The 19440-nt window shown below is 41.6% G+C and overlaps 1 protein-coding gene across 5 annotated transcripts in view; it reads left to right on the top strand.

Moving 5' to 3' along the window:
- Window positions 1-19440, top strand: part of LOC145458996 (protein NLRC5-like) — an 87329-nt gene that overhangs the window by 38072 nt on the left and 29817 nt on the right. For 3 of the 5 annotated variants that reach the window (XM_080337516.1, XM_080337532.1, XM_080337523.1), the window contains 3 exons: window positions 614-921; window positions 7053-7157; window positions 8954-9040. In XM_080337516.1, coding sequence (XP_080193642.1) covers window positions 614-921; window positions 7053-7157; window positions 8954-9040 — 500 coding nt within the window. The other 2 variants (XM_080337548.1, XM_080337539.1) reach the window with 2 other exon arrangements.

Below are 19440 nucleotides of genomic sequence, written 5' to 3' on the forward strand. Positions count from 1 at the left end.
TAAAATATTACCACTTCAGTAAGTACTGCAAGCAAGCAAAATCTACTTAAAGATCTCGAAAAAGTTGATATATATTCATCGTATATTATACCTCAAAAACGTGATGAGATAGAGCAGAAATAACGCCAGATTCGTATTCAGCGCCCCGAAATTAGGTATAGTTGACCGAAAGAAGTACTGGCGCAAAATCGTGTGGACCAGTGTCATCACTTGTCAAACCCGATGACCAAATTAAAAATTCATTTTCTTATTTCAATCGTGAGTGCTGAAATATTTTCTGGTTCACGAAATAACGGTATTAAGCCTAGAGAATGGATGGTTGCAGTAGCTAAACCCCTTAATACTTACGAAACGTGAACATCATCTAAATTCCTACTGAATGGGAGATGTAGGCGAGTGTCGATACGATGTATATTCAACTAGCTATTCTTAGTAAATTAATTGCTATATTGATATGCTGCCTTATATATATTACATCATCATGCAGCATCTGCTGACATATCAGGGGTATCATATCAGAGTGCTACTTCTTATTCAGGATGATTTGTCACGAAAATAATTTGCTCTTTACCTACTTGTAACGCCATTAGCGTGAAGATATTTTGCATGACAGTTCCAAATCGGCTGGTGAAACAGCAAGTTATCGCTCAATCAATTCTCCGGCGACTCTTGAAGGATGATGATAATCGATACAGTTGCATGGAACTATATACAGCAATTTATGAATCAAATGATAAAGGTCTGATAAAGCGACTCTCCGTAATTGATGCTAGCGGTGTTGCTTTGAGTCGTGATGAAGCTCATATCGTTGGATCACTGGCATCATGCAGGAGAAGCCTGATTAGCTTGAATTTAAGCAACTGCAAAATGAACGACGAGGTCCTGGCGATCATTACAGGATGTCTGGAAGATCAAATCGAAGTAAGTTTAAATTAGCCCATGACTCATAGGATGAAAACCTCAAGTCTAGCCCAGTAGTTACCAACGTGGGCGATATCGCCCCGCGGTAGGCGATTTTAAGAAACAATGGGGCGAAAATACCATAGGGAGCGACTAGGGGGACGAAAATGTTGGAAAGTCAAGTGAGATATATGTAATTACAGCGGCCAAATGATGCAGGTGAATACGGCTTATTCTGCATATGACTCGAAACTTGTCTGAAATAAAAGGTCAACTCAACGGAAACTAGACACGGAAACCGGTTTTCCGAGCACCTACTAGTAAAAATTACCTTTCTCGTTTTAGTCAAGTCACCAGTGATCATGATTTATATACCCCGTTTTTTTGATCTGTAAATATGAGGGGCGAAAATTTTTGTCGAGGGGGAGATGAGTCGAAAAAGGTTGGGAACCACTGGTCTAGCTTTAGTTGGTCTCATGTAGCCTGTATGCGGCCTACGAGAAATAGAGTTGAATGTAATCAGCCGGTAGCATGTACGGTCTTTTTCGAAGAGAACACGGAATTCGCACATATACTGTGTACTCTTTAGAGATCGGGACCTCATCATCTAAAACAGTGGTTCCACACCTTTTTCGACTCATCGCCCCCTTTTGAAGCTCCACAGCGATCTTCACCTCCCAAGTATTGGGAACTGAAAACAGCACTTCGTCACCCCCCCCCCCGAAAAAAACGTTGGTCTTTGGACCCATATTGTGATAAACAAAACCCCAGACCCCCCTCAGCCAGTGGGCTTTTTGTCGCTACATATCAGCTATACCCTATTTCATGTAGGCTACTGTTTGGTGAGTCACCGTATTTCCCCTAAACGCGCGAAGCGCGACAAATTTATATTATTCATGTTTGAATCGGTCAATATGGTCGGTGTGGTATGTTGGAAAAGGTAGGACCCCTAAATAATAAATAAACATCTTCGGGCGGAATCGTTGTTATATTGACTCCTTTACATGATGCAATTTCGTGACCTCCTATATCTGCTATGTCAGAAGATATGAAAATCATCAAAACGTACCAAACTAAAAGACGCACATGATTTCATATTGGTATTTCTTTACTGGCAAATAATTTGTTCCTTGCGGGATGGCATTTGTCCTGTAGGGTTAGGGTCGCCAGGACAGGAACATTCGGCGCCAGCCATTGAGGCGCCTATGGACAATTAAACATATATGCATATATATCGTAGTTTTCAGTCAGAACAAGGGCATTCCTTTTTGGCCAAGGTCTTCTCGCTGCTGATCGTTCTGGCACACTTCTCGAAGTCGCATGTTACATGGCCTCTAACTTCATATGTCTTGGTGCGTCGTGGCGCAGTACTGGCCGACGCCGAAGTCTCCCATTTCCATAAATCATGCGTATTTTTGTTGGGTGACGGGGACCCAAACATTAAGACACATGACAATATTAAATCGCACCCAGAGCGAAAAATTTTTGAAAAAGTCGCATGAATTTCTAAAAAATTACTCTATCATTCATGTTAATTCACGAAATAATTCTGGGCTTCCATCGGTTTCGGGCGCCAAATCCCCCAATCGGGGGTTTGGAGTGCGGTAGTTACAGTCCCGACTCCAATAAAGCCGTTTTAACGCGCCATCGCCCCCCTATCGCCCCGTTCGTGATTTTCGCCCCCCTAGACCGCCAAATCGCCCCCTGGGGGGCGATATCGCTCACGTTGGGAACCACTGATCTACAAGGTCTGAGGTCACGTGAGCACATCAACAGAAATATCCTACAGTGCGACTTCATTTTATTGTTAAATTTCCAATTGCCTACCGATACATACATATTGCTGTTTCGAGATGTTTTCTTACGGTGAGTGAAAAAATGTAAAGTTGGAATAGAAAAGTCAATTATGGTTAATCTGTCCTAATAAAGCAGTGGTTTCCAACTTTGACGAATTTTATGGAAAAGCGATACAAGCGATACGTGAGTACCAACTGTACCGCTATGCCATAATTAAGAAAAAATGCTGCTGCTGCTGCATGCGGTGAATACATTGAACTGAAAGCATGCAGTTTAGTTCAGGAAATGAAATAACAGCCCGTTACATACATTTGCTTACAGTGACAAAGTTCCGGCATGACACTTTGTGTCACCTTATTAAAACTTGACCCCCTTAGTAAAACCGCTTGACGAAGGTCGACTAAGTCCCGACAGTGCGAGGCCCTCTGGCCCTCATCCTCTGCGCTACAGATATTTCTTTATTTTAGTATTCTATCAATTGTTTATTCAATATCATGCCAATACTTTTCTGATTTGACTTAACGGTTATAAATTAGCTATCTATAAATTTGTAACCCTGGTAATATCAATTACTGATAAGAGTCCTGCACAGGTTTTCAAGTAGTCAAGAAAGCTACTCGAGTAGAAGTAGAAGTATCGACGAAAGAATCAACTCAAGTACGAGTAGAATTAGTCTTTTTAATAGCAACCTCAAACTACTTGAAGTAGAAGTAAAATTTACTGACTTCTAATCTACTCAAGTAAGTAAGTAGTTGAGAATACGATCGTAATTCGTTCGTATGGATAGTCAAAAGCTGCAAATTGACCAATGTGTAAGGTGTAGAGATCTTGATTCATATTGACGTATCCCAGGAAGTATCAATTTGTGACTGAATAAGCATTCGTCCGCATTATTGGATGCAAATGATAGTATTGATATGTGGAAATCAGATAATGATCCTTTATTTACTCGAACACCTCGTTACAGAATATATCATGGCATGGCGCCCTCCCAACCATTTATAAGGGCCGTACTTTAGTCGAGGACAAGTACGGAGAAGATGTATCTGATACGGTGTTAACACTTTGCGCGATTTGGTAATAAAAAATATGGATCGTAAAAATGCCATATAGTGCAGCGTTATTTTCCGAAAATAGAGGCAGTGCTACCCTTGCTTTTATGCTTCAACATGCATTTGCTCGAGACAAAATAATTAAAACTAATTTGAACTCAAAGTACGATACTACGAATTGGGAGAGAAATACAAACACTACTTTTAAAAAGCAGACAATATCTTTCATGTCCTTTGTCCAGAAAGTTTCAACCTTTGTCTGCTAAACAATGAGATCCAACGGTAAAAAAAAGTCAGAGTTTCCTTTTCCAGAGTACGACACGCCAGGGGCTGCTGGATTACGATATTATAGGTAAATTTCAGATTGCGAAACGGTATTTGCAAACGTTATGATGGGTTGTATTTACTGTTATTGCATATGGACGGCAATGCGGTGTGAACAGAGCCACACAAGCCGATATCTAAATTATATCCATCGATACTTCCGTGAAAACATAATTGTCACTTTGCACGTATCGCGCCGAAAATTCTGGACTTTGATGAACTTCTATGAAAACTAAATGTTAATCCGTGAAAACAGCCCCGAAATTTCTCAGACTATCTTTCTGATTGGATTAAACTACTTCTACTTGCCTTACTGAAAATAGTGTAAAGTAAGTAAGTCACAAAATATTACATAGTAGAAGTAGCCGAAATTTTGTTAACTCGAGGAAGTACCCCAAGTAGCGGAAACTACTCGAGTTCTTCGACAAAGTAGAAATACCTCGGTAGGGACCACTTCTGGAGTCCTGATATCGCGAACCACGACATAACTTCGCTCTATAACGGGGGTCGGGAACCTTTTTCGTCCGAAGAGCGATATTGGCCCATTCCATTTTAACTCCCAAAGAGCCATACATGTCAATCCACTGCTACGCTGCAATAGAAACTATTTTGTGATGTCATTACAGCACTAGTTCGAATTCACTTCATTGGATTCGTAGTGTGCGTCCCATTTTCTCTGTAAAAACTTTTACTATCATGCTGGTTGCCTTATTTAAGCAGGCGAAACTTGAGTAAGTTGAGTTGCTTAGATCTTTTGCTAGTTACATATTGGTAATTTTATTATAGTAAGAAGAGCCGTATGATATTTTTCGAAACTTGAGATAAATACCATATACAGCAGATGAAGACAACAGTAAAAGTGTGAAAATACTTTCGTCAGTTATGAGATCGTAAGCTCGTCTTGATGCTCTTTTGTAATATGAGGATCAGAGTTGGATCAACTACATTAATTCAGTTCAATTACAATTAAATTACTCCCTTGCATGCTTCAATTACATAACAATTACAATTACTCAATGCTAAAAATATCAAATTACAATTACAATTACAATTACTGTTAAACATGTAATTGATTCGGTAGAGAGGTGTTCTTTGACAGCCGTAGCGACGTAATTAGCAACAATCTCAAGCTATTCCTGTTTCATTCATGATACGTAGACTACCCCTTAATTTAAAAAAAACTCGATCGTATTCGAACTATTCCTAATCATGAGTACAGAAAACCACAAACACAGAAAATGTTTTAAACGACTGTTAACAACGGGAAGTTTGAGCGGCTAACAGCGAATAAGCTATAGGACAATCAATGAAATGTAATCAAACGATTAGGCTACTAAGAGATGACTGAGGATAATGAAATGTAATTGGTAAGGCATCAGCGTTTAGGATGATACCGATAAGATGTGTAAAATTGAAATAAATGCAGAAGGAAAGAACCCCCGGATAACTACTAATTACAACATTTTGGTTCGCATTTACATTCTCACTTGCTCGGAAACTGTTAGATTGCATTTGATGAGCATTAAGGTGTGCAAATTTCTGGCCCCAGTAAATTTGGCCAAGATTGGAGGTAAGATTGGGATAACATCTCCACAAATGCGTGATCAAGTTTGATGAAGCATTGGTTGGAAACTTGAATTTCGTTTTGCAATTGTTACAGCAAGCCTCGGTACTGGTCAGAGATTTAAAAATATAACTCTGACCCTGGTGTAGGAAATGGTTCAGCACAGGTTTCAGACCAGTTTATTTGCTGTACATCCGTTTTTGAAATATTACACGTGTAGGGGGAACCAAACATGGTCACTGCAGCATCACATATATCACGGTAAAAAGTGATACGTCAGTGACGAGGGGTCAGAGAACCCAGAAAGGAAGTGTATCACCTGCCGTCGTGATGACTGAACACGTGAACAGCAAATTCTGAAACCTATAATGAATATTGGTATTTTCATCGTTGTTTATGAATGACTAGATTTCGACCATTTTATTCCCAAAATTACGCAATTTGCCTATTTATTGTTCGAAAATAAAGCGCGAAAGGAGAGGTGAGGGTAAGGCAAATGTGAGGCTCAACCGGGCCTGATAACTGAGGCCACATATCAAGCCGCACCTGTGATAGCTCAATTCATGATAAATAGCTTATAATTTTAAATACTTCATGATATTCGAATGTAACTGTCGCATCGATTTTAAAATTCTACATATTGATCGACTTCTCAATTCTCAAAGTATTCGGCGGTAACATAACGTTGCGCAACACGCCTACCCTACATTTTACCGCCGGTACAAGAAAGCTATACTTACTAATCAAGAATATGAACAGTTTGAACACTGACAGCTATGGCGTTGTTTGTACTTTGAATTTGTAATTGCGAATGTCACCTCCACGGCTGTTCGTTTCTCGCCGTAGACCAGGAAGACAATGCGTATTTCAAAACTGCACCGTCATAGAGGCGTCGCGATGTCTGCTATCTTCTTTGATCATTTGATCAATCAGCGTATCGTGCATACCGAGATTTCGAGGCGAGCGATGTCGGGCGCATTGATCTCGCGAATGATTCTGGTCGCCGGCGCGAAATCAACTTGAATTTGGGGATTTTAAAAAGGGGGCAAGAGCCCCTAACCCTGAATACGCCACTGTCTTAACCTCTCAGAGTCATGTTTATAAATCCACGAGAATACTTATTCTGGCCCTGATGAAAATGCACTAACAAGTTGCTGCAATATTTATAAATTAAGTGCAAAATTAAATGTCGAGCAAAGAGCCACATACTTTACCCAAAATAGCCATATATGGCTTGCCAGCCACAGGCTCCAGACCATTGCTCTATAATATAGAATATATCCATGATCCTTCAAAAGCAACGTGAGTTATTGCGGATCAGTGTATCTGTATCTCGACGCCGATAATTTAATTCAGGACTGAATTTCCCTCATAGTTTTCATTCACATTTCAATAAAATCGTTCCATCGTTCCAGGTAAAGGAAGTGGATTTGCGTGACAACAAATTCTCAGGAACAGCACTACGTTCACTTCTCGGACATCGCCGCATTGAATCGCTATCTGGAAATTTGGATTGGAAAGTGAGTTTGATTCCATGATTAGGCTTTGATCTAATCAATTTCATTGGGTGATCACCCTAATAATTCGTGTTTCCGCCAGATGCCCGTCCTGTCGCAACCAATGCCCCCTGTAATTTTCACGAGTCTGTGCGGTCTCATCAACTCACTGCGCGGTCTCTTGGACGAGAGTGCGTTGCCACGGCTGGACTCCCAATTTACCCGCACTTTGTCAGTAATGTGCGGTGTTTACTAAAAAATGTCATTTCTTCGGCTCGACTCAAGAATTACCCACTCGACTCCCGGTTTCCTCTGATTTTGCGAAACTATGACGTTCGCTGCGACGGACTCGAGTTTGTTTATCGCATTTTAAACACTTTCTACAAAAAGAGATGGTGTCGCTTCGTATGATTATTTTTTCGAACCGCAGGGGCATTTTGTTTTTGTGCACGGCTCACATTTTGGTGTGCACGCAGACTTTGTCAGCTGAGAACAGGGGCGGGCAACTTCTCCGGTCGGCGGGCATGATGTGGGGAAATGAAGTACTTAGCGGGCCGGATTACAGAATAAATACATTAATTGCGTATTTAACCTCTGATGCAAGGAATAAATCGTAGTGTAAACTTTGAGTTTAAAGCACAGAGACCAAACAAGTATCTAATGAATTTATCAACAGTAGCTGTTGAAGTCAATCAGACATTTGTGGTCGGTCAAAGTTGTCAACAAGTTCTTTGAACTCTGACTACATGTCGTATGTCAGAACCCCTTGTAAAGACTGCACTGCAACATTAGTTATGAACGTAGCCTGTCTCCTTAATCTTCATGGTCGAAAATATATGTACACCCGAACAGGTTGTCAAAGTTGGATCCATACTGTGATGCATAAAATTCGTCAATACTTTCACGATAGAATTTCACTTTCAGGGTAGAATCTCTCTGCGGCCCGGTCAAAATCCCTTCGCGAGCCAGATCCGGCACGCCGGCCGTATGTTGCCCGTCCCTGACTTGGAGGGAACATTGATTGCAATCCTCTCCATTTATCCGGACTCGGTACCGGCGCTGGTTTACAGTGGATGTTGTTCTTCAGTTAGGCTTACCATACGTCCTCTTTTAAGAGGATTTGTACTCTTTTTAGACTTTTTTGAAAGTGTCCTCGGAGGACGCCCTTTTGTCCACTTTTTTGAGATTTTGTCCTCCTTTTTGAAAATTTAGGTCAGATTTAGAGCAAATTGCGAGTGATATGCCGCAAATTACCACGGAAGTGACGCTCCGGCGGGTATTTCGGAGTGAAAAACGGTGATTTTAGCTCTGAGCGAAAAGATGATTTTTTTTTTCAGTCATCCACCTGGCAATGTGCAGAGAAAAACGGTATTATGAGCTCTGAGCGGAAAAAAAGACCTTTATTTTTTTTCAATCAATCGATCACAAAGTGGGAAAAATTCACCGGTTTTTGAGAATTCTACTCCGGTTTTGCAAATTGCAAATTTCTGAAAAAGTGTCCTCTTTTTAGATTTCCAAAATATGGTAAGCCTATCGTCAGCGGCTGTTTTTTTTCATAACTGACGTTACATGCAACTGACGTAACTGTCTACTGATGATAATTCATGCACGTATTGTCGCAAACTTTTATCGGTGATGACGTTTAAAGAGCAATGAAAGCGTTTGATGCTCCACTTCTATTTTCAAAACTATTTTTTTTAATGTCATATTTCTCGCTTCCGGTCGTGGAATCGACGACGTTAATGTATCCGGGTTATTACGTCGCATTATTTCATCGATACTTACCACGATCTCAAGCTTCTTATCTGAACAATATTCAGGTTGCCAGGCTGGATGATATTCAATTGAGGAACGAAGAAGATGTCATCGAGATAAGCAGTGCTGTTGAAGGTCATTTTAACATAGAGGTCGGTTATCAAGATTTATTCTAATTTGATAACCATTCGATGCAAATGATTGAAATCTTACGTCTTTATGTCCATCGCCCATGTTTCTGTCTGTTACTTACATTTTAAATTTTACTTCAACAATATGCAATATGCATTCATGTTTTAAATTGGTTACGTTATCGTCTCATTTTCTGGGAGTTGTGACCAAAACGAAAGCTAAAACGATGATATCAAATTTCTATGTCGTGAATTGTAAAGTACGTACACATTTGGATAGATATCGTAGCTTCTACGTGATGGTTGTTATGTTCTTGATCTTGCTTGAACAATAACTCAATACGACGAGGTTTCAATATGAAATCAGTATATTATACAGCAGAATAATTTTAAGACAGGCGACACGATCCAGAGTTCAGTTGAACGAAAGACCAGTAGACAACAGAACACAGGGTATAAATACAAAGAACGACACACGGGGAAATAATGATTGGCGGTAATTACTAATCCTAGACAAATAAAAGTGAAACGATACCAACGTAAATACACGAACATAACAGTCCTCCCCTGTAAGTTAAAGGTACAAGGTGATTCACGTTGGCCGATAGAAATCAGTTTGTTTTCTATTTCTAACGGGGTAACGTCTACCCGACGTACGAGCAGGACTAGCTGCAGGACATTGCGCCATATTACTAACCAATGGTTGCTCAACTTGTGTTTGCTGAGGCTCAGCAACTTCCTGTGTGGCTGTATTATTGCCAGCTGAAATCAAGCGTCATTGGAGTTGGTTCTTATGCCTTCTCCAATACCCACGATCTGTTTTTACAATGTATACAACACGTCCCAGTATTTCCATCACCACGTCAGCGACCCACTTTGGTCAGCGTCGGTAACTGCGAGCGTGAACCGAGGAACCAATCTCGAAATGGGTGATTGATTGTCCAGGCGTAACGGGTTTCGATTTATCGAAGGGCGAGCACAAACTTAACAAATTTCGCGGCTGCCGACCATGTAAAATCTCAGCAGGCGTTTTCCAGTCTATGCCCGGGTGCGGTGCACATCGGTACGTAGCGAGAAGTGTTTGGAGCGCGATTTTTTATCAATCCAGCTTTTAGAGTCTAGACCAGTGGTTCCCAACGTGGGCGATTTGGCGGTCTAGGGAGGCGAAAATAACGAAGGGGGCGATAGGGGGGCGATGGCGCGTTAAAACGGCTATTTTGGAGTCGGGACTAGGGCTGGGCACAATGATTCGAGTACTCGAATCTGAATCGAGTATTAATTTTAATGATTCGAGTCGAGTAGTAAAAGACGAATTTTTCGAGTACTGAAATTATACGCTTCTCGCCACTAAAAGTTAATTTATCATCAAAAATTATAGCGTCTATACTATTTTCCACTGTGGAACCCATGAAACCTTAATTATCCGTATTGCAGCATGCAAAACAGTGTATGAAGTAGAATTACAAAGCTACGAACGTTACTGGAAATACCACATTTCCGAAGTCATGATCATCCCACAACATTGTCACAAAGTGCAATGGAATCGGGATGGTCGAAAATACTAAGTATGGTTAATGTGATGGATAGCACGCATTATATTCTTTGTTGTGGCATAAAGAGGTACAAATTTGAACTTTGACATATCACATTCTGTTATGACGTGATAATGAGCGATACTCGAATACTCGACTCGACTCGAAGCAAAATACGTGATTCAGAATCGAATCACTCAGGTACTCGAAAATGCCCAGCCCTAGTCGGGACCGTAACTGCCGCACCCCAAACCTCCCAATTGGGGTGGGGGGCCCGAACTCGAAAGGGGGCCCAAAATTATTTTGTGAATTAACATAAATTATGGAGTAACTTATTTAGAAATTCGTGGAACTTTTTCAAAAATTTTTCGCGCTGCGCGCGATTTCATATTTTTATCGATCTTGATTTTCGGATACCAGTCACCCAACAAAAATACGAATGATTTATAGAAATAGGAGACTTCGGCGTCGGCCATTACTGGGCCACGACGCACCAAGACATATGAAGTTAGAGGCCATGTAACATGCGACTCCGAGAAGTATGCCAGAACGATCAGCAGCGATAAGACCTTGGCCGAAAAGGAATGCCCTTGTGCTGACCGAAAACTTCGATAGATATATGTCCATAGGCACCTCAATGACTGGCACCGAATGTTCCTGTCCTGGCGACCTTAACCCTACAGGACAGATGCCATCCCGCAAGGAAAAAATTATTTACCAGTTAAGAAATACCAATTTGAAATCATGTGCGTCTTTTAGTATGGTACGTTTTGACGATTTCCATATCTTCTGACATAGCAGATATAGGAAGTCACGAAAGAGTATCATGTAACGAAGTCAATATAGCATCGATTCCGCCAGAAGATGTTAAATTATTATTTAGGGGTCCTACCTTTTCCAACACACACCACACTCACTTCTACCGGAAAATCTGATACCGTGAGAAGAAAGAGGATATACAATTGATAGTAATATACATGTAATTCCCAATCATATTGACTGATTCAAACATGAATTGTATAAATTTGTCGCGCTTCGCGCGTTTAGGGAAATACGGTGATTACCATCAAACAGTACAGGAAGTAGGGTATAGCCGATATGTATAGCGACAAAAATCCCACTGGCTGAGGGGGTTTGGTTTATCACCCTGTGGAGATAAAGACCAACGTTTTTGGGGGCCTGACGAAGTGCTGTTTTTCGGTTCCCAATATTTGGGGGGCGATGGTCGGTGCGTAGCTTCAAAATGGGGCGATGAGTGGAAAAAGGTTGGGAACCACTGGTCTAGACGAAACGCTCCTCTTCCCCGTTCGAGGCAGGGTGAAAAGACAGTGATACGATATGGCTGATTGCCAAATTCGAACAAAACGTGTCGAATTCATTCGATGTGAATGCGGCCCGTCATCCGTAACAATTGTTACAGGCAAGCTTTCAATAGAAAAGACTTCCCTCAAAGCGTTGACTACACACAAGGTTGTGGTAGATCCGACATTCATTCCTTTAACGAAAGGATATTTCGAATGCACATCGACGATGACAAGACACATTTCATTTTTTATTGAACCTGCGAAATCCAAGTGAATCCGTTCAAAACTTTCAGACGTTTTGGGCCATTCGCGATACTGACGATCAGTATCAGTATTCATTACTTTACGACAAGCGTCGCAACTCTTCACGAGATTTTCAATGTTGCGATTAATGGAAGGGCATGCGATGTAACGTCGAGCCATCTGCTTCATTTTCGCGATACCCCAATGTCCTTCGTGCAACAATGATAAGGCTCGCGAGCGAAGTGACTGCGGAATTACTACGCGCTGAAAACCATCAATATTGAGCATGACTATGTCTTCGTGCAGAGAAAGCGAATGTTTACGAGTCGAAAACCAAGAAAAATCATCAATGTGCGTCTTTGGATTCCAGTTACCATAAGTGACTGATAATTTTACTAGTATCATGGTTTTGTCTTTCAGCGGTCGCGTTGCGAATTTCATTGCGAGTTAACGGCAAGCCATCGAATGCCATATTATTAGCGTGAACGATCTCCGCGTTTTCACGAATTTCCAGTTCGTCAAACTCAGGGTCAGGACCCTTTGGTAGGCGAGATAAACCGTCGGCGGTTCGGTGCTGATTGGTCGGTTTATAGCGAATGTCATATTGATAAGCCATGAGCGTTAGTACCCATCATTATGCTGCAATAATCTGACAAGTGCCAAGCATAAATGACAGATTCACCCAGCCCTTACAGCATTCAAGACTTCAATTATATACCAAGACAACATCCTAATGAGATCAGACAAAGTAGTGTCAATGTCAAGCTTTATATTTGTATTCAATGATGGTACATCCCCTCTGAAACTAGGAATTCGTTTGCCATTTGCATAAGCGCCTTTGCAATATTTTCTCGCTTGTTTTTGTGCTTTCCATCAATGAAATCAAGGCATACAGGCTACAACGGTTACCGTTACAACAAACCATCCAGTGATGTTTTTAAAGATATTGTAAAGCAGCTGTTCTTTGTTCATCATGTATTTCGTAAGTCAACATGTTCTGAATTAATCCTAAATCATTATTTGCTGACCAACCTACAACGTGCTTACAGAATCACTGCCATAAGCCGACTCCTTGTCCAGCTGATCAACAAGCCGCCAACGTCGTGATCATTGAAGCATAGCAGATTAGTCAATCAAACGCCGTGATTTCGTGATTACTAGTCTGCTTGCCGTTCTATGATCAATAACAAGCCCACTCTATGACAGCTACTTTCAAACGCATTTAGACAAATGTTAACGACTTTCCCGTGAGCTTATTGCAGGTTCATTGACGTCATTTAATCGTAATCTATAGAATGAGACATGTATACGCATAAATTTTGAGATTTTCCAAATTATGGACAACCCTAGTGCCCATCGCTGTAAGCGTTGCGCTGTAGTCACGGGAATTTTCTTGTCTGACGGGAAAATAGCTAAAAGCGGTTTGTGGTCCGTTACGAGCGTAAATTTTCTACCATACAAGAATTGACGTAATTTAGTGACTCCGTAAATGATGGACAGAGCTTCTTTCTCTATTTGAGAGTAGGATTTTCGCGAATCGGAAAGCGTTTTCGATGCGTGCGCGATCGGTCTCTCTTCGCCATTGTGCTCGATTGAGAGGACAGCGCCGATTCCGAATTGAGAAGCATCCGTTGACAAAATGAGATGCTTGTTTAAATCATAATGAGCTAACTGCGTAGCGTCGATTACGTCGTTTTTGAGAATGCGAAAAGCTGCGTCACAGTCCGTATTCCAAATGAATTTCGCGTCTTTTTGAAGAAGACGGTACAAGGCAGCGGCTTTATTCGTGAAATTAGGAATAAACGCGCGATAATAATTGACTTTGCCCAGGAATGCCTGTAGCTGGCGAACATCCTGAGGTTTAGGCAACTGTTTGATTGCTTCAACGGATTTGTTAGACGGGCGTTTGCCGTCCTTGTCAATTATGTGACCAAGATACTCGATACTACTTTTGAAAAATTCACATTTAGCGAAGTTGACTGTGAAACCATATTCGGTGAGGCGTTCAAAGAGTAGCGATAAGTTGCGAAATGATCGCGTTCATTAGTACCAGTAATGATTATGTCATCGATAAAACTAGCAACACCGGGTAAGCCGGCGATCATGGCATCAATACATCGTTGAAAATTTGCGGGACTAGATGCGACTCCGAAACACATGCGTCGATAACGGAATAGGCCGAATTGCGTGTTGATGATACACAAACTCTTCGCATCATCATCTAATTTTAGCTGAAAATAAGCATCGGCAAGATCAATTTTCGTGAAAATGCAACCACCCTGTGACTTTTGAAGAATTTCATCTAAGGAGGGCAGGGGATGTTGATCCGTCTGAATTTGTTGATTCAATGCTTTGAAGTCACCACAAGTGCGTACTGATCCTTTAGATTTAGTGACGGCAACAATTGGTGCTGCCCAATCACTGTAATTGATTGGTTCGAGAATACCTTGATTGACTAATCCAGTGGTTCTCAACCTTTTTGGCTTCGCGGACCCCTTTTGACCGTCACGGACCCTCGCGGACCCCCTCAAGTTTTAGTACAATTTTAGCTCTATTATGGTGCAACCTTCATATGTCTTGTGCAAATATGAGCTGTAGGCTTGTGATAAACAGCAAAATATTGATTTTTCTTGAAGATATCATCATACTATTTATGTAGAAATTGGTGGCCTTTTATTATTTCAAAGATAATTTTGATGCTGTATTTCATGGAGTACGTGGTCGTGTCTTGAAAATCCGCTTCTTAGTTTTGACATGAACGAGGAGTGCCGAAAACCATTTCCGCAAAGATAGATAGAGGCTAATGCAATATTAACGCATAACACTTCCGACGATACTTTTGGTGTGATCGCAACATTTATGACACCAAAATGAAGAAACACATATTTTATAAACATATCACGTCCAGCATCTAGCGCAGGGGCGGGCAACATACGGACCGCTGGCCGGATTCGGCCTGCAACGGCATTTTGATCGGCCCGCAGAGAGTTTCTACCATCAAAGTGAAATCCTAATCTAAAAGTATAGACAAATTTTATGCTCCAAAGAATGGATCCAAGTTTTCCAACCAGAGAGAGACTGTCATGAAACTATTTGTTCTGTTCGGGTTTACATATATATTTACGACTTTACGAGCAAACATTTTCGACCATGAACAATTGAACATTAACAAGACAAGGCTGTATACCAATATGACTGGTCATATGAATTTCAGGGTTGGAGCGTAATGCTTTGATAGCAAGGAAACACTTCCTTGTTCATCAAAAAATCAGCCTTGTCCATACTCGATAGGGCATCCGCAATAAGAATGCTCAAAATCTGATAGCCGAGGTTTAAGAGCAGGTATATCATTGTCCGATTTATGAAGAGTGTCAGCCGAAAATATTCGGGTTCATTTCAATATGAATATACTATTTTATTGTATATTAAAGTTCTGTACCTCCGAGAAGCTGTTCCTGCAGTGGGAAAAATTATGGAAATACTTCGGACATTTTTATTTCAAACGACTGTTCACTAATTTGATGAGACTGCTAACTTCAAATCGAAAAGTTTTCGCAGACATTACGAAGTCACCCTACCCTGATTGATGTTACTATCTCTTTATTTTTATTTTTTCCACAAACCCCAACAAAACATCTCTAAACAGCAATTTGTTTGTATTAGCAGGTTATTGGAAAATTGGCAATGAAAATGAGTTTCCACACTACGATAGTCCATGTCAGACGATTATCATGATGATATGAGTCATGAGGTTTTAGCAGTTGTGGTGCGAAACTGCCTCATGCTTTCTCAAATTAAAAAATAAAATAAAAATTAGGCTATCAACCATTTTAAAAATTTAGAGGTCTCGCGGACCCCCTGAAATTGCTTCGCGGACCCCCAGGGGTCCGCGGACCCCCGGTTGAGAACCGCTGGACTAATCTATCCAATTCGGTTTGAACAGCGATTTGCCTTGCGAAAGACAAAGGACGTGGCTTGTTAAATACGGGCTTGGCATTAGGTTTCAAGTGAATTGTAACCTTTGTCGTGGTGCATCGTCCTAATACATTAGAGAAAACGGAGGGAAATTTGGACTGAAAAGATACCAATTTGTCGTTCGAATCGCAAATGTCCATAATATTACATGATTGCGATTTGACCATCTGTGAGGAAATTGCATCCAAAGCAGACGTTCCCTTAGCGGTCATGGAGAAATCATCGCTCCAATCAACACCAAAAATGTTTTTTGCCCACGGTGTTCGTCGAGAACTATACCAATTTTAAGCCAACTCGAACTTCGGAACCCACCTGCACGGTTACAGTGCAAATAGCTTTCACTTTCAAAGGCTTGTCGCCGTACGTTACGAAAGAGCAATGGTATGCTGAGAGTTTCGGAGAGCCCAAAGTTTTGTACCCAGTCAATCTCACCATGGCGGAGGGTGCACCAGTGTCCCACTGTGTCGGCAACGGAATGCCGATGATGCTGGAGTTGATTCAGAGCTGGTTTCCTACACGTCTATATAGTTGATCGATGTCGAAGAAGAGGAGTGGCACTGAGCAGAAATTGACGGATGTGACATGTTGCGTGACACTTAGGTTTGGTGGACATGCACACAGGTTTGGTGTGACGTTTACGGCCACATTTCTGACATACTGCATGTCGATATTGACAGTCTTTTCTCTGGTGATCGATGAAACAGCAGCTGCAGGATTTCAGTCTTTCCGGGAAGTTGCCCTGGATGGGTTTGGAAGGTTTTTTCCCCTTCTGATAACTTCCCGTCATTTTATTGACGATGGAAGTATCTTTACCGTTACTCTCGCCCTGGATAACCCTATCAGTTTCCAGCGTTCTCACGTATGTTGCGGCTACTTTGAGAACGTCGTCGAGGGATGGATTGGTTTGTGTTAGACAATGCCGTCTCACATCCGCGTGGGGCGTTTCTTTAATGATGAGATCGCGCATTAGCTCATCCACGTAGCTCTTATCACAGCCTTCTCTTGAGCATGTGAAGTTGCAATCCTTGGAGATTCCGCGTAGAGTAGCGATCCAATCGGCGTACGACTGTCCCGGCTGCATTTTGCAATTGTAAAATTCGTACCTGGCTGCTTGCACATGAATGGAGTCCCTGAATTGTGTAGACCAGTGGTTCTCAACCTTTTTCACCTCGCGGACCGGTAAAATTTCAAAATATATTTGGCGGACCGATGGACCTTAAAAAATTGAAATCAACCCCAAATGTAATGTATGTAGACGATTATCTGCAACTATGGTACTAGAGCAGGGGTGGCCAGCATTCTGACTATTCACGGCCGCATTTCTTTTTATCTATATGGCCTACGGCCGCATCCTAGGTCATAGTCGCTAGACACCAAATCCCCATGTTAAACTTTCCATGTCTATTTATGATGAAGTCCGGACCAATGTTCCCTCTAAGCTCCGCGCGTGCGCGGCCACGCACTGCTGACAAGGTCGCCACCCATAGCGAAATCTGTGACGCGCACGAAAAGCCGAAGTCGACCTTTTTTTTAGTAGTTACTCACTGTTGTCCAAGGGACCGCGCAGTGAGTTGGTAAGTATACGCGCAGACTCGTGAAAAATTAGAGACAACATTGCTCCGGACTAATCTACTTTAAAATTTCTCAAAAAGTCGGGAGTCAATTCGTAAATTCAATTTTCCTTGTCTAATGGAATTACGTGTCCACGGCCGCACAAATTTCCTTCTACGGCCGCAGGTTGGGGCCACCTCTGTATAGTTGAGAGTGACATTTCGATGTTTTGTTTTCGTAATTAAATATGTTTATGATAGTATTCATGGGATTTTACGGTTGTGCCTGGTAAATGCTGAGTCGAGGGAAAATTATCTTGTCCAGATAAACATTGGATAATTTCGCGCTGAAGTCCGTGGATTAACCGACCGCGCCAACTCTTCGGCAACATCCAGAGATGAAACGTTTTGGAGTAGGACCAAGCACCTTGTCGAGCTATCTTGCTCATTTCTCACTACTACCAGACATAGCCTACTACGAGTGCAATGCACCGCACGAAAACACCTGACAGCAGCGATACCTGGCCATCCACAAAATTATTGAATCGAAAACGAATAATCGTAAGAACAGCGTGGTTTAGCTGGTCAGTTGGTGCTTAGCGAGTCGCTCGCATGTCAACACCGAATACAGCTTGAACTTAAAGTCGAATCGAACATGTTTACGTGCCTAATCTTATCTCACGAAGCTCTGCATCAGTTTAAAATGTGACGTTTAATTTATTTTACCAATGGACAAGCCTTCAACATCTTGCATCTTGAAATTAAGGTATAAAATCTTAATATACCTCGCGGACCGGCAGAAAAGTCGTCGCGGACCGGCACCGGTCCGCGGACCGGCTGTTGAGAACCACTGGTGTAGACAACTTCTCAGTCAACGCGTCGAAGGATTGCGCACTGACATCAGCAGCACCTAACAAATTACGTAGGTGCGAGTAGGTTTCGGGTTCAACCCATGAGAGTAGACACGCTCGTTTCTTCTCCATGTTGAAAATGCCATAAATTGCTAGGTGATGATTGAATGGTTGCATATATTGGTCCCATTTCCCCTTTGATTTGATAAACGAATCAAACTTGGGAGCGGCTGCTTCAGATGTTGACGCACCGGGATTCAACCTCGTCAATTGCGCCATCTCTGTCATGACTTTTGCCTTTGCTTCCTCATGCTTTGCTTGTTGCTGCACCTTCATCTCTTGCTGCTTCGCTTGTTGTTGCGCCATAATCTCTTGCTGCTTCTCAAGAATTTTCAAAATACCCGATTCCATTATATGTATTCGTCGCAGAAATAACTATGAATCCGACTTCTGACACCAATTGTAATGTTCTTGATCTTGTTTGAACAATAACTCAATACGACGAGGTTTCAATATGAAATCAGTATATTATACAGCAGAATAACTTTAGGACAGGCGACACGATCCAGAGTTCAGTTAAAGGAAAGACCAGTAGACAACAGAACACAGTATATAAATACAAAGCACGACACACGAGGAAATAATGATTGGCGGTAATTACTAATCCCAGACAAATAAGAGTTAAACGATACCAACGTAAATGCACGATACCAACGTAAATACACGAACATAACAATGGTCAGTAGCGTACTGGTATATGTTTCATTGCTGCATAACCATTCGGTCGAGGGGTCGAGTCCAAAAGAAACGAAAGTCGGTTTTTATGTGCATGGTTAGATCCCGCGATGGTTGTTCGATAAATTCTCGAATGTAAATGGATATCCGCAAATCCAAGTTATAAGATTCGATCTTGGTTTGAGATAACCATCAATATGCATCGCGTTATATCATAATCAGAGCGGTTAT

The sequence above is a fragment of the Botryllus schlosseri genome, chromosome 2 (assembly GCF_051294905.1).
Source record: "Botryllus schlosseri isolate E-star chromosome 2, Bs_hap1, whole genome shotgun sequence".
NCBI classification, from domain to species: domain Eukaryota; kingdom Metazoa; phylum Chordata; class Ascidiacea; order Stolidobranchia; family Styelidae; genus Botryllus; species Botryllus schlosseri.